The sequence below is a fragment of the Pinus tabuliformis genome, chromosome 2_2 (assembly GCF_031772625.1).
Source record: "Pinus tabuliformis cultivar Carrire ecotype Pingquan chromosome 2_2, CPIR1, whole genome shotgun sequence".
Lineage (NCBI taxonomy): Eukaryota > Viridiplantae > Streptophyta > Pinopsida > Pinales > Pinaceae > Pinus > Pinus tabuliformis.
This window is the reverse complement of record NC_142300.1, coordinates 983,509,942-983,522,830: the sequence shown is the minus strand read 5'-3', so window position 1 is coordinate 983,522,830 and position 12,889 is coordinate 983,509,942. Positions and strand designations below refer to the sequence as shown.

The 12,889-nt window shown below is 35.0% G+C and overlaps 1 protein-coding gene across 1 annotated transcript in view; it reads left to right on the top strand.

The window, feature by feature from the left end:
- The window catches only part of LOC149196598 (uncharacterized), a 152,182-nt gene extending 146,823 nt beyond the window's left edge, over window positions 1-5,359 (top strand). The window contains exon 2 of the mRNA XM_089408364.1: window positions 5,221-5,359. Within this exon, the coding sequence (XP_089264490.1) occupies window positions 5,221-5,359 (139 nt within the window). The remainder of the gene's footprint in view (window positions 1-5,220) is intronic.
- The last annotated feature ends 7,530 nt before the right edge of the window (window positions 5,360-12,889 follow it).

The following is a 12,889-nucleotide window of genomic DNA, read 5'->3' as shown; positions in this document are numbered from 1 at the left end:
AGAAACCCTAGCTCCACCAAAGATACTCCAAAAATCAATCTTTTTGAATATCTTTTTGGAATATCTTTGGTGGAGCTAGGGTTTCTATTTGTTTTCTCTATCTCAAGTTTTGGAGAAATTAGAGCATTATATGACGAGTTGTGATTGTGTTCATGGATTTCAGTTCTTACACACACATATGAAGTTCTCAACTATCCAAAATTGTGTTATTTCAAATTTTACTTCCAACTTACCACTGCCTAGCATACCTTCCACTAGTACAAAATGAGAGATTAGTGACTACATGACTAAAAAAGCTAGTCACCACAATTATTTCAAGTGAATTACTACTAAATTTGAGCAATTTTAAGTGACCCAACAAAAAACGACTAACTTAAATGACAAATTTAGTCTAAGGATAAAATATACGACTAGACAATAAGTGACCCAACTAAAACGACTAACTTAAATGACTAATTTATTCTAGGACTAAAATATATGACTTGATAATAAGTGGCAAAATTAAAAATGACTAATATAAATTACTACTACAGTCTAAGAAAAAATATGACCAACTAACAAGTAAAACAAGTATATGAATTAGTTATTTATGCTAGTCATTTTTAATTGTATCACTCTGAAAATGGAAAATTGCAATTTTGACACTGAAGTGTTACATTGACCATGGTTAAGGCCCCAAGTGAAATACATGGTACAAAAAACCTCCTAATGATATTGGGGCCAAACTTAGATGCCCCAAGACCCAACTATGGCACACAAAACCTTCAAATAACACCCTTAACACACCTGAAGCTAGATATATCTTAGATAGGATATGTGTGGTCATAGTTTGAGGCCTTATTCATGTCCATTGAACTAGAGAAGTTTTGTTTAGGGACTAAGGATCTTTTTTCCTTCCCTATCCATTGTAGAGGCCATAAAACCCATTCTTATTATGCAAAACATACTAATTGTGCCCATATTCCCATTTTAATATCTAGTTCATGGACATTAGACATGAGAAAATTTTGTTTTAGGCCTAAGGCACTTTTTCATTCCTTGGCCAAGATATAGGCCCTAACTCCCATATATGATGTGGAAAACCTCTTAATGGAACCCTTATCCTAGATGGAGGCCTAAAATCCCTCAATGAAGATTTATATTGTATTTTATGGTCTTTTTCATGCAGTGTAAGCCAAATAAGTTTCATTTTGGGCTTGAGGCCATTGCTTTCATCCCTTTTCCATGGTACAAGCCTAAGACTATTCTTACAATGTGAAACATATTAATATCACTAAAGATCCCCCATAGAGGCCTAAGATCCCCTATAGAGGTCATGTGTGGTTCTTTGAGAACTATTTCACAAAGCTTAATAATCAAAGGTTCAAATAAGGCATAAGCCCCTTATGTTCCTATTTTGACAAATCCTACACTTGTAAGCATCATATGTGATTTGAAATCCTCTTAATTTCATTAAGGTCCAATGATGAGGCTCCAAGACCCAATCGTGGTGTGTAAAACCTTTGAATGGTAGACACATCCCTCCTAGAGGCCAAAGAATGAATTTCCCTTAGAGAATATAATTAATGTGGCGATTTGAAGCCATTTTAAAAACCACTGATTATTTAGGACTTAAGTCCCTTTTTTAATTTCCTTCCTTCGCCATAGTAAAGGCCATGAGACCCATTCTTATTATGCAAAACACACTGAATGCCTATATTCCCACCTAGAGGTCTTGTTCATGGCAATTGAGCATGAGAAAGATTATTTTAGGGAATAAGGCCCTTGTTTTCCTCTCCTAACCATAACATAGACACTAACTCCCATATGTAGTGAGAAATACCTCATATGGTGCCCATATCCCGACTTAAGACCAAATATTCATTAAAGAAGATCTATGTGGTTTTTAAGTCTAACTCGTATCCGTTGATAATAAAAAGCTTCTTATAAGGCCTAATGCCATTATTTACCTCCCCTACTCATGGTACATTCCTTGACTCCTATACATGGTGTGAAAAAATTCCTAATAAATTGATATCTTATATACCCCTAAGATTATTTAAGGAGCATCTATGTAATTTTTCAATGCCAAATTCATAACCCTTAAACATAAAAAGCTTCATTTTAGAAATAAAAACTTTTTTCCTTTCCCTCATCATACTAATTCTTATTATGCCCTTCGCTCGTAATAATTCTTATTATATATTTCTAATATATACTAATTCTTATTATAAAAAGAATATTAATGGTTACATATTCCTAGTCTACGACCCTTTTCCATGTCCATTGTTAAAGGCCTTGAGAATTATCAATGTGAAAAATCCTTTTGATCGGCAAAGGAGGGAAATGAGGGCAGAATGATAACCAATGAGGTTCAAGTTTCACACTAGGAGCATGGGCGCGTGCAGGAATGGGAGGCCGAGGCAGAGGTGTCGGTGCAGGAGTGTGAAGATACCACCACTGTCACCACTACCACATATATTGAATATGAGCATGAGAGGGTCCATCATGAGAATGCAAAGTCTCCAAAACCTCAGATGGACGATAACTCCTCCATGGTCAGTAGTTGATATACTAAAGACTCAGATTTGGCCATGATTATTTCAAGGACCTAGAAGGATTTGGAGTAGTGGTCCGAAAGCTGTATGAATACTTTTTGAAGCCACCAAAGCTGGTAATAAGGTGTATAAGCTTTTAGAGACCCACTTCCAGTCCACCATTGGGAAACCCGTGGGTACTTTATTTAACTCTCTCTCAATCCATCACAAGTTGTAGTTTTAGTGTAATTTTATTGTAGTTATGATGGTTTGTTTAATCCCATTTGGGTTTCATTCTGATGAGAAGTTGAAAAAGAAAAAACCCTTTTCCAGGCAATCTTGGCCCAAATTTGGTAAAACAAAAATCTATGATTTCATCTATCCATGGAAGACAATTCAAGTTAGTTTTTTTTTTTTGTATTTCTAGGTCCATTCACAGAAACAGAAAACCACTTTAACCATGTTTGGTCTCTTTGAAAGGAAAAGATAGTGACTAAGGTCGGTGGTGCACTTTTGTTAGATATCGATGTGAATTTTTCCAGAAACAATGTAGGTAGGTAGGTAGAGTTTGATGCCATCGGCCTTTACCCGTTTTATTGTTCTCAGCAGAATCCCTTTGAAACATAAATTCTTGTATCTTTGCACACAAATGGTTTTTGTCATGAGGCACATCTCGCCAAGAAGGATTTGGTATGACATATACTCATTTTCAGCTTCTGATATTAGTTTTGCAGAACCAAGTAGTCCTTGTATCCTTTCAATTCTCTCATCCCGTTGTGGTTAGGAATGAGAGACAATCAACATCTTCAAGTCAATTCTTATCACCACCAAGGTTGTGGGTTTTCCATGGCATTTGAATTACAGACATCAGCATTGAGAAATATTTCGAGATCATTTTTAAGTATATGAATTTTAGTCCCTTTTTTGTAGTTGCATATGTGTATATCGACCACTTGTTTCAACTCAATTCAAGGTTTTGGATTACTTCTCAGAATGTACATAGACTTCTAATAACTAGTGTGATGGTTGTTGCCAAGTTTCTTGATGATATCTGAGTATATTAGACTTGTTTGTCCATTAATATTCTATTGGTGGTAATACTTCCAATTTTTATCCCTGTTTCCTTATTTTCAGGAAATCAAAGAAATCAAAAGTATAAAATTCTATTCCATATTTTTAGGAAATCAAAGAAATCAAAAGTATTAAAATCATGACTCTATTTTGAGGACTTTTAAGGATCTAAAAAATGATAACAATGAAAAATGATTAGGGATAGTGTTTGAAATCCTCCATAGATTTTAACTTTCTTGAAACGTACTGAAGGTGCCTTGTTCCATATCTATGTTTACAGTCATTTATTATTTCTTATTTTTCTCTGATGAATTATGATTGAATCTCTGGTTAATATCTGGTTCATTAAGTTCAAAATAATGTCATTCTGTAGTGGAGGTAGAGTGGGATGTTATCTTGAAGAATATTTGTACCAATACTTCCATTCAACATCTCTTAGGGAAATGAAAATTGTTTCATAATGGAAACCCATGTTAAAGTTCAATACTGTAAATCCATTAGAGATCCCTAGCCAAATAAAATGACCTATAAATGAGACCTTAAATATCAATGTTACTGGAGATCTTGAAATGAAGAAAAAATGACTTAAATGAACCCTTTAATATATTACTTTTATTTTCCTCATATTTTTTCCCTGTATCTTTCGCACAAGAATTTTTCTTTACTATTGGTATTTGAGTAAGGTTGTTTTGTATTTCATTCAAATCCAAACTTTAGCATTTTTTTGAACCCGTGAAGCTATGGGTTGAGCACCTTTCATGGAGGAAGAAAACTTAGTGAGCTAGGGTTTCTAATCCTCTACAATCTCATAGCTCTGGCAATGTTTTGCAGTTTTATTACTTTATAAATTATGTAAGTGATATGATTAATGCTTCTAAGCTATGGCACAAAAGCTTGTGTTGTCAATGTTTAACATATGTCTAGAATTGTTATCTTCTTTTTAGCACAAGCTTCAAATTTCAAATTTTTAATGTTTTCTATCAGCTTATTGAATTTAAAGGACTTCATTTTGTTTATGGACATGAAATACAACAATGTGTATTATGAAAAAGTATATGGAAACAGATTCATGAGATGCAGCGGATAATTAAAAGCAGAAGACCTATTAGAAAAAAAAACGTGAATTTGATGGGCGAAGAACTCCTTATGAAGCTACAACTACTGATGAGTTAGAGGTTGAAAGATGCAAGAAGCAAGGATGGCTATCTGACAAGTGATTCATTAGAAGCATATATTTTATGGCAATTCAAGGTACCAAATGTGGTTGTTGTGACCCTAGTGGAACATGTATCACTAATCAAAAATCCACCACGGAGGATGTTAGAGATTCCTGAGAAAAGGTAACTTGCCTCTGTGCTTATTGTTCTAATTATTTTTCTCATTATTTTGGAACATTGGAGGATGGCATCCATAATTAACTGATAGCATTTAAACTAGAAAATATTGGAATATTATCAAAAGGATAGAGCTAAGAAAACTATTACAATTTTTTTTATGGCATAATGATTTAAAGTTCCTCCTCTCTAGCAATTTTGTCTCAAAGATGCAAGCCAAGTTGAGACTCTTGTTGCCTGCAAAATGCTTCAATTTCAAAGTGAAAATGGACATTAAATAATTTTATTATTTTCTGTAGAATTCCAAGCCAAGCTCAAGGCCCTCTTGGAACTGTTAAGCTTGAACGTAAGTCATCTAATAAGTTTAATCGTAAGGTGCCTTCTGGAGGACTGGAAGGGAAGAAATCTTCATCTGGGGGGGAATTCAAGGATGATTAATCCAGAGTTCTTCTAAGTAAGTAGCTTCCTCCAATAAATTTTAATCAAGAAATTCTTAAGGAAATGTACGAGCATGAACCCATAACATCAACTGCACCCTCTTCAATAGAACTTGAAACAAGCTTGGAAGTTGCTCATGCTACACAATTTATTTTGATTTCCATTCTTCCCCAGTTACGTCTGAAGGATCAACTGTCAAATATTATGCACAAAATACTTTGCGCTGTCAAAAATTTATATCTCCTATTGGAGTTTCATACATGTCATCCAAAAAATGGCAATAATAGTGCTACTGGTGTTGTTTCTTTCTCAATAACTTATTCTTACAATTCTTTTAGCATCATGGTTATCCACCTCTCTTCTGATGATATCTCTTGATCAGAATGTAGAGTGTTGTAGAATATGATAGATAGGTAGAAGAGAGAAATAATTTGGTTGCTTCTCCATGTCTGTTAACATTGTATGGCTTTCATAATGGAGTTGCGATGGCCATTCTCTTACATGAAATTCACATGCTATTAGACATGGCCTTCTATATTTCTTTTGCAATGTAATTGATATATTCTTTGAGTTCTAGTTCAAACCTTATATGCTTTGTTTCTATATGTGCATTTTAAATCATATACCATTGGTAGTGCTACTAAAATCAATGCTAAAAAAATAAGCATAAGTAGTGCTACTAAAATCAAAATATATGAAACTTGCGCCCTGAGACTATGCATCTTATCATTAGAAACTCCCCATCCAAATAAACCACCAACTACCAAGCTCACCCATGATAATCTCATGCTTGTTGCACAACCTTCTCACACAATAAATAGTCATTGCTACTCCTATGAAATTATGAATGTACCTCCAAACACCTCTATCATCATTGAAAAACATGATTTTAAATACTTCAAAAGCCCCCATGGACTCTAAAGCCTCTTTGATGTCAATATCACCTTTTTTTCACTGTAATTGCTTACAACATCAACAATTGAGTCTCCATGGCATTGTAGTCTCACCATTGAAATGGGTGCAATTGCTTCTTCTTCTCTTCTATTCACATTAATTCTTGTTTCCTAAAGCAGTTACATATGTTTGATTTTTAAAAGAACAGGTCCATAAATGCATTTCCTACTTATTTTACTTAATTCTAAAATATCAGGTCTGTAAATGCATGTCCTACTCATCTATTTTTGAAAAAAGAAAAATCATATTATATGTTGGAATCTAGATTACGTATAAGGAAGCATGTCTTAACCATAGTTTTAAAAACTGGAACTAGTGACCAGACCGGTCCACCTAATAAATCAGGTTTCAAACCAAAACTGGTTAAACCGGGACTAGTCAAATCACAATGAATAGAATTTTTTAAAAATACATGAAAAATATTTTTTTAATGAAAAAAAATTTCTTTAAGATTTAAAACCATCATTCCAAACCAATAAAGACAAAATATGCAAAGTTTTCTCATCTATATACCATGTAAAGGTGAATATATTAAAATGGCACAGAGTGAAATACATATCATCAACAGAACAAATAAGCAATGAAGCTCTAAATGGACTATAAAGTCCAAAAACAATGCTAAAATCTATGGGGCCATTGGCCTAATACAAGACTACAAGTCTACTGGTACATATCAATGATCAACATGATCATTCCTCAGCATGATCAAATTCATCACCACTACTAGACATGGGATCATCAACAGGAGCTACATAAAAATCATCTGGATCAGAGTCTGAGGATGCCTCAACCTCATCTGCAACCTCAGTAGTAGCATTGCTACCAATAACAATAGAAGTGGAAAACTAGTGAATTACATTGGTTGTTTGCCTTTGCTTGATGCGGCTACTAGTTCTAGTTCCGATGGTGCTACCAAATTTGTTTCATTCCCCCCAACACCATGTCAATATCAAAATCAACCTTAAACCTAGGATCTTTTGTATCCTCCACCCATTATGATGTTGGATCAATATCGTCCAACACAATGGGATCTGGATCAGGTCTTTTGTTCATCATTTGGTTGCGGCTTAGTCGAAGGTTGTATTGCATGAAGACAAGATCATTTAACCGTTTATGTTCCGAACAATTTCTCTTCTTCGTGTGTATGCGCTAAAAATAACAAACCAAACTCACAACCTAAAGCACTGCAAGTTTGGATAAGGACTCTAACTGCAAACTTTTGCAATTGAGGACATTGGCCGCCAAATGACTCCCACCAATGTGCTGCAAAGAAAAACACATTAATTAGTAACTTAGTTCATTTCATTACTTTTTTACAAGTATTTACAGACAATTTGAATTGTAAATTTGTAAACAATTGAACTTTAAAATAAATAAATAAAAATTGAAATTTCTTAACTGGTTGATCCACATCTCTTGCCATCTTTGATAAGTTTATGCCAAAGGTACGTGCTTCCATATTGAAAAGAGTAAGCTACTTATATATTTCCAACTAGTTTGCATGGCTAGGGACCATGCACTCCAAGCAAACATACAATCTATCTCTAACCTCCCCAACCTGCAGGTCTCCTAGTCGAGCTTTATAATGATACTTTGGGTTCAAAAAAATACCCAGCTGCATGTATAGGATGATGGAGTTTATTGTTCCATATGTTATCAATGATCTCCCATATACGCCCATATTTAGATAACTTATCCTTGTAAGTTGCATGTATCTACTCCTTTGCCTGATCCATAGCCTCATACATGTAGCCCATGGCCAATTTTTCCCATCCACCATCTGTAGCATCTTAAAAAGGGGCTCGATAATTTTCACAAGATCTGCAGACCTTTTCCAAAAATAATTGTGAAAATTTTTCTTTTTGGTGTATTTTTCTTCTGTCTACAAGCCCACCGAGATGAAGTCCAATCATTAGACAAAAACATTTTCTACAGGATTTTTTGTTAAGAATTGAGTCATTGCAATGTGATGAAGTGAGTTGCAAATCTCGTAATTGTAGGCCTAACAAGCTCTTTTCCCCCAATGTTTTTCCTCATTAGGCTCAATACCAATGAGTGGTTGTAAATGTATTTTATAATGCACTTGACATGCTCTATAGTGTTTTTTACCCACTCCACTTTGACTATGTCCTCAAGCATGAGGCCTATGCAATGTGCGACATAGAGCCCAAAATATGGTCTTATATTTGGACTCAATCATATTTCCGGCAAGAATGTAGTTTGAGGAATTATCTTTGATGACCTGCACAACATTCTGCTCCCCCACTCCCTAAATAATCTCATCCAAATGCTCACATAGAACAATTGCATCCTTCACCTTATCAAATGCATCAATTGATCTCACAAAAATGGTTCCTTGAGGGCAACAAAAAAGGAAATTAATTATAGTGTGAGTCTTTCCATCAGTCCATCCATTTGACATGATTGAACAACTTGTTTTAAGCCATGACTATTTATACTCAGCCAAATATTCATCAATAGAAGAAATCTTTTTTTGCAAAAGAGCTCCCCTCAAGTCATGCATAGTAGGGCCTTTGAAGCCTTTCATGTAGCTATCATAGAATCCCACATAGCTTGGAAATAAGGTGAGCAAGCAACATTGAATGGGATATCTACATCATACCACCATCTACCAATGTATTGAAAAGAAGATTCTTTGCATTTTTTTTCCAATGTTCATCCAAAGTGGGTTGGCGACTTAGCTAGGAGGAAGTAGAATTAACAAAGGCAGTGGTGGCAGAGGATGAGAAATAACTCTGGATGTTCAACATCTTTGTTCCTTCAGATTGTTTGCCTTGACGATAAGACCCACGAGCAGGAGGAACATGGTGAAAGGGGTAATTGATGGAAGGGATAAAAGAGGAGTCTTGAATCTCAAAATCATCATACCCACTCTATTTCATGGCTTGTAAGGTGCCTTCTGGAGGACTGGAAGGGAAGAAATCTTCATCTGGGGGGGAATTCAAGGATGATTAATCCAGAGTTCTTCTAAGTAAGTAGCTTCCTCCAATAAATTTTAATCAGGGAATTCTTAAGGAAATGTACGAGCATGAACCCATAACGTCAACTGCACCCTCTTCAATAGAACTTGAAACAAGCTTGGAAGTTTGTCATGCTAGACAATTTATTTTGATTTCCATTCTTCTCCAGTTACGTCTGAAGGATCAACTGTCGAATATTGTGCACAAAATACTTTGCGCTGTCAAAAATTTATATCTCCTATTGGAGTTTCATACATTTCATCCAAAAAATGGCAATAATAGTGCTACTGGTGTTGTTTCTTTCTCAATGATTTATTCTTACAATTCTTTTAGCTTCATGGTTATCCACCTCTCTTCTGATGATATCTCTTGATCAGATTGCAGAGTGTTGTAGAATATGATAGATAGGTAGAAGAGAGAAATAATTTGGTTGCTTCTCCATGTCTGTTAACATTGTATGGCTTTCATAATGGAGTTGCGATGGCCATGCTCTTACATGAAATTCACATGCTATTAGACATGGCCTTCTATATTTGTTTTGCAATGTAATTGAAATATTCTTTGAGTTCTAGCTCAAACCTTTTATGCTTTGTTTCTATATGTGCATTTTAAATCATATACCGTTTGTAGTGCTACTAAAACCAATGCTAAAAAAATAAGCATAAGTAGTGCTACTAAAACCAAAATATATGAAACTTGCGCCCTGAGACTATGCATCTTATCATTAGAAACTCCCCATCCAAATAAACCACCAACTACCAATCTCACCCATGATAATCTCATGCTTGTTGCACAACCTTCTCACACAATAAATAGTCATTGCTACTCTATGAAATTATGAATGTACCTCCAAACACCTCTATCATCATTGAAAAACATGATTTTAAATACTTCTAAAGCCCCCATGGACTCTAAAGCCTCTTTGATGTCAATATCACTTTTTTTCACTGTAATTGCTTACAACATCAACAATTGAGTCTCCATGGCATTGTAGTCTCATCATTGAAATGGGTGCAATTGCTTCTTCTTCTCTTCTATTCACATTAATTCTTGTTTCCTAAAGCAGTTACATATGTTTGATTTTTAAAAGAACAGGTCCATAAATGCATTTCCTACTTATTTTACTTAGTTCTAAAATATCGGGTCTGTAAATGCATGTCCTACTCATCTATTTTTGAAAAAAGAAAAATCATATTATATGTTGGAATCTAGATTACGTATAAGGAAGCATGTCTTAACCATATTTTTAAAAACTGGAACTAGTGACCAGACCGGTCCACCTAATAAATCGGGTTTCAAACCAGAACTGGTTAAACCGAGACTAGTCAAATCACAATGAATCGAATTTTTTAAAAATACATGAAAAATATATTTTTTAATGAAAAAAAATATCTTTAAGATTTAAAACCATCATTACAAACCAATAAAGACAAAATATGCAAAGTTTTCTCATCTATATACCATGTAAAGTTGAATATATTAAAATGGCACAGAGTGCAATACATATCATCAACAGAACAAATAAGCAATGAAGCTCTAAATGGACTATAAAGTCCAAAAACAATGCTACAAGCTATGGGGCCATTGGCCTAATACAAGACTACAAGTCTACTGGTACATATCAATGATCAACATGATCATTCCTCATCATGATCAAATTCATCACCACTACTAGACATGGGATCATCAACAGGAGCTACATAAACATCATCTAGATCAGAGTCTGAGGATGCCTCAGCCTCATCTGCAACCTCACTAGTAGCACTGCTACCAATAACAATATAAGTGGACAACTAGTGAATTACATTGGTTGTTTGCCTTTGCTTGATGCGGCTACTAGTTCTAATTCCAATGGTGCTACCAAATCTGTTTCATCCCCCCCTAACGCCATGTCAATATCAAAATCAACCTTAAACCTAGGATCTTTTGTATCCTCCACCCATTATGATGTTGGATCAATATCGTCCAACACAATGGGATCTGGATCAGGTCTTTTGTTCATCATTTGATTTCACCTTAGTCGAAGGTTGTATTGCATGAAGACAAGATCATTTAACCGTTTATGTTCCGAACAATTTCTCTTCTTCGTGTGTATGCGCTAAAAAAACAAACCAAACTCACAACCTAAAGCACTGCAAGTTTGGATAAGGACTCTAACTGCAAACTTTTGCAATTGAGGACATTGGCCGCCAAATGACTCCCACCAATGTGCTACAAAGAAAAACACATTAATTAGTAACTTAGTTCATTTCATTACTTTTTTACAAGTATTTACAGACAATTTGAATTGTAAATTTGTAAACAATTGAACTTTAAAATAAATAAATAAAAATTGGAATTTCTTAACTGGTTGATCCACATCTCTTGCCATCTTTGATAAGTTTATGCCAAAGGTACATGCTTCCATACTGAAAAGAGTAAGCTACTTATATATTTCCAACTAGTTTGCATGGCTAGGGACCATCCACTCCAAGCAAACATACAATCTATCTCTAACCTCCCCAACCTGCAGGTCTCCTAGTCGAGCTTTTCAAAAAAATGCCCAGCTGCATGTATAGGATGATGGAGTTGATTGTTCCATATGTTATCAATGATCTCCCATATATGCCCATATTTAGATAACTTATCCTTGTAAGCTGCATGTATCTACTCCTTTGCCTGATCCATAGCCTCATACATGTAGCCCATGGCCAATTTTTCCCATCCACCATCTGTAGCATCTTAAAAAGGGGCTCAATAATTTTCACAAGCTCTGCAGACCTTTTCCAAAAATAATTGTGAAACTTTTTCTTTTTGGTGTATTTTCCTTCTTGTCTACAAGCGCACCGAGATGAAGTCCAATCATTAGATAAAAACATTTTCTACAGGATTTTTTGTTAAGAATTGAGTCATTGCAATGTGATGAAGTGAGTTGCAAATCTCGTAATTGTAGGCCTAACAAGCTCTTTTCCCCCAATGTTTTTCCTCATTCGGCTCAATAACAATGAGTGGTTGTAAATGTATTTTATAATGCACTTGGCATGCTCTATAGTGTTTTTTACCCACTCCACTTTGCCTATGTCCTCAAGCATGAGGCCTATGCAATGTGTGACATAGAGCCCAAAATATGGTCTTATATTTGGACTCAATCATCTTTCCAGCAAGAATGTAGGTTGAGGCATTATCTTTGATGACCTGCACAACATTCTACTCACCCACTCCCTAAATAATCTCATCCAAATGCTCACATAGAACAATTGCATCCTTCACCTTATCAGATGCATCAACTGATCTCACAAAAATGGTTCCTTGAGGGCAACAAAGAAGGAAATTAATTATAGTGTGAGTCTTTCCATCGGTCCATCCATCTGACATGATTAAACAACTTATTTTAAGCCATGACTATTTATACTCAGCCAAATATTCATCAATAGAAGAAATCTTTTTTTGCAAAAGAGCTCCCCTCAAGTCATGCATAGTAGGGCCTTTGAAGCCTTTCATGTAGCTATCATAGAATCCCACATAGCTTGGAAATAAGGTGAGCAAGCAACATTAAATGGGATATCTACATCATACCACCATCTACCAATGTATTGAAAAGAAGATTCTTTGCATT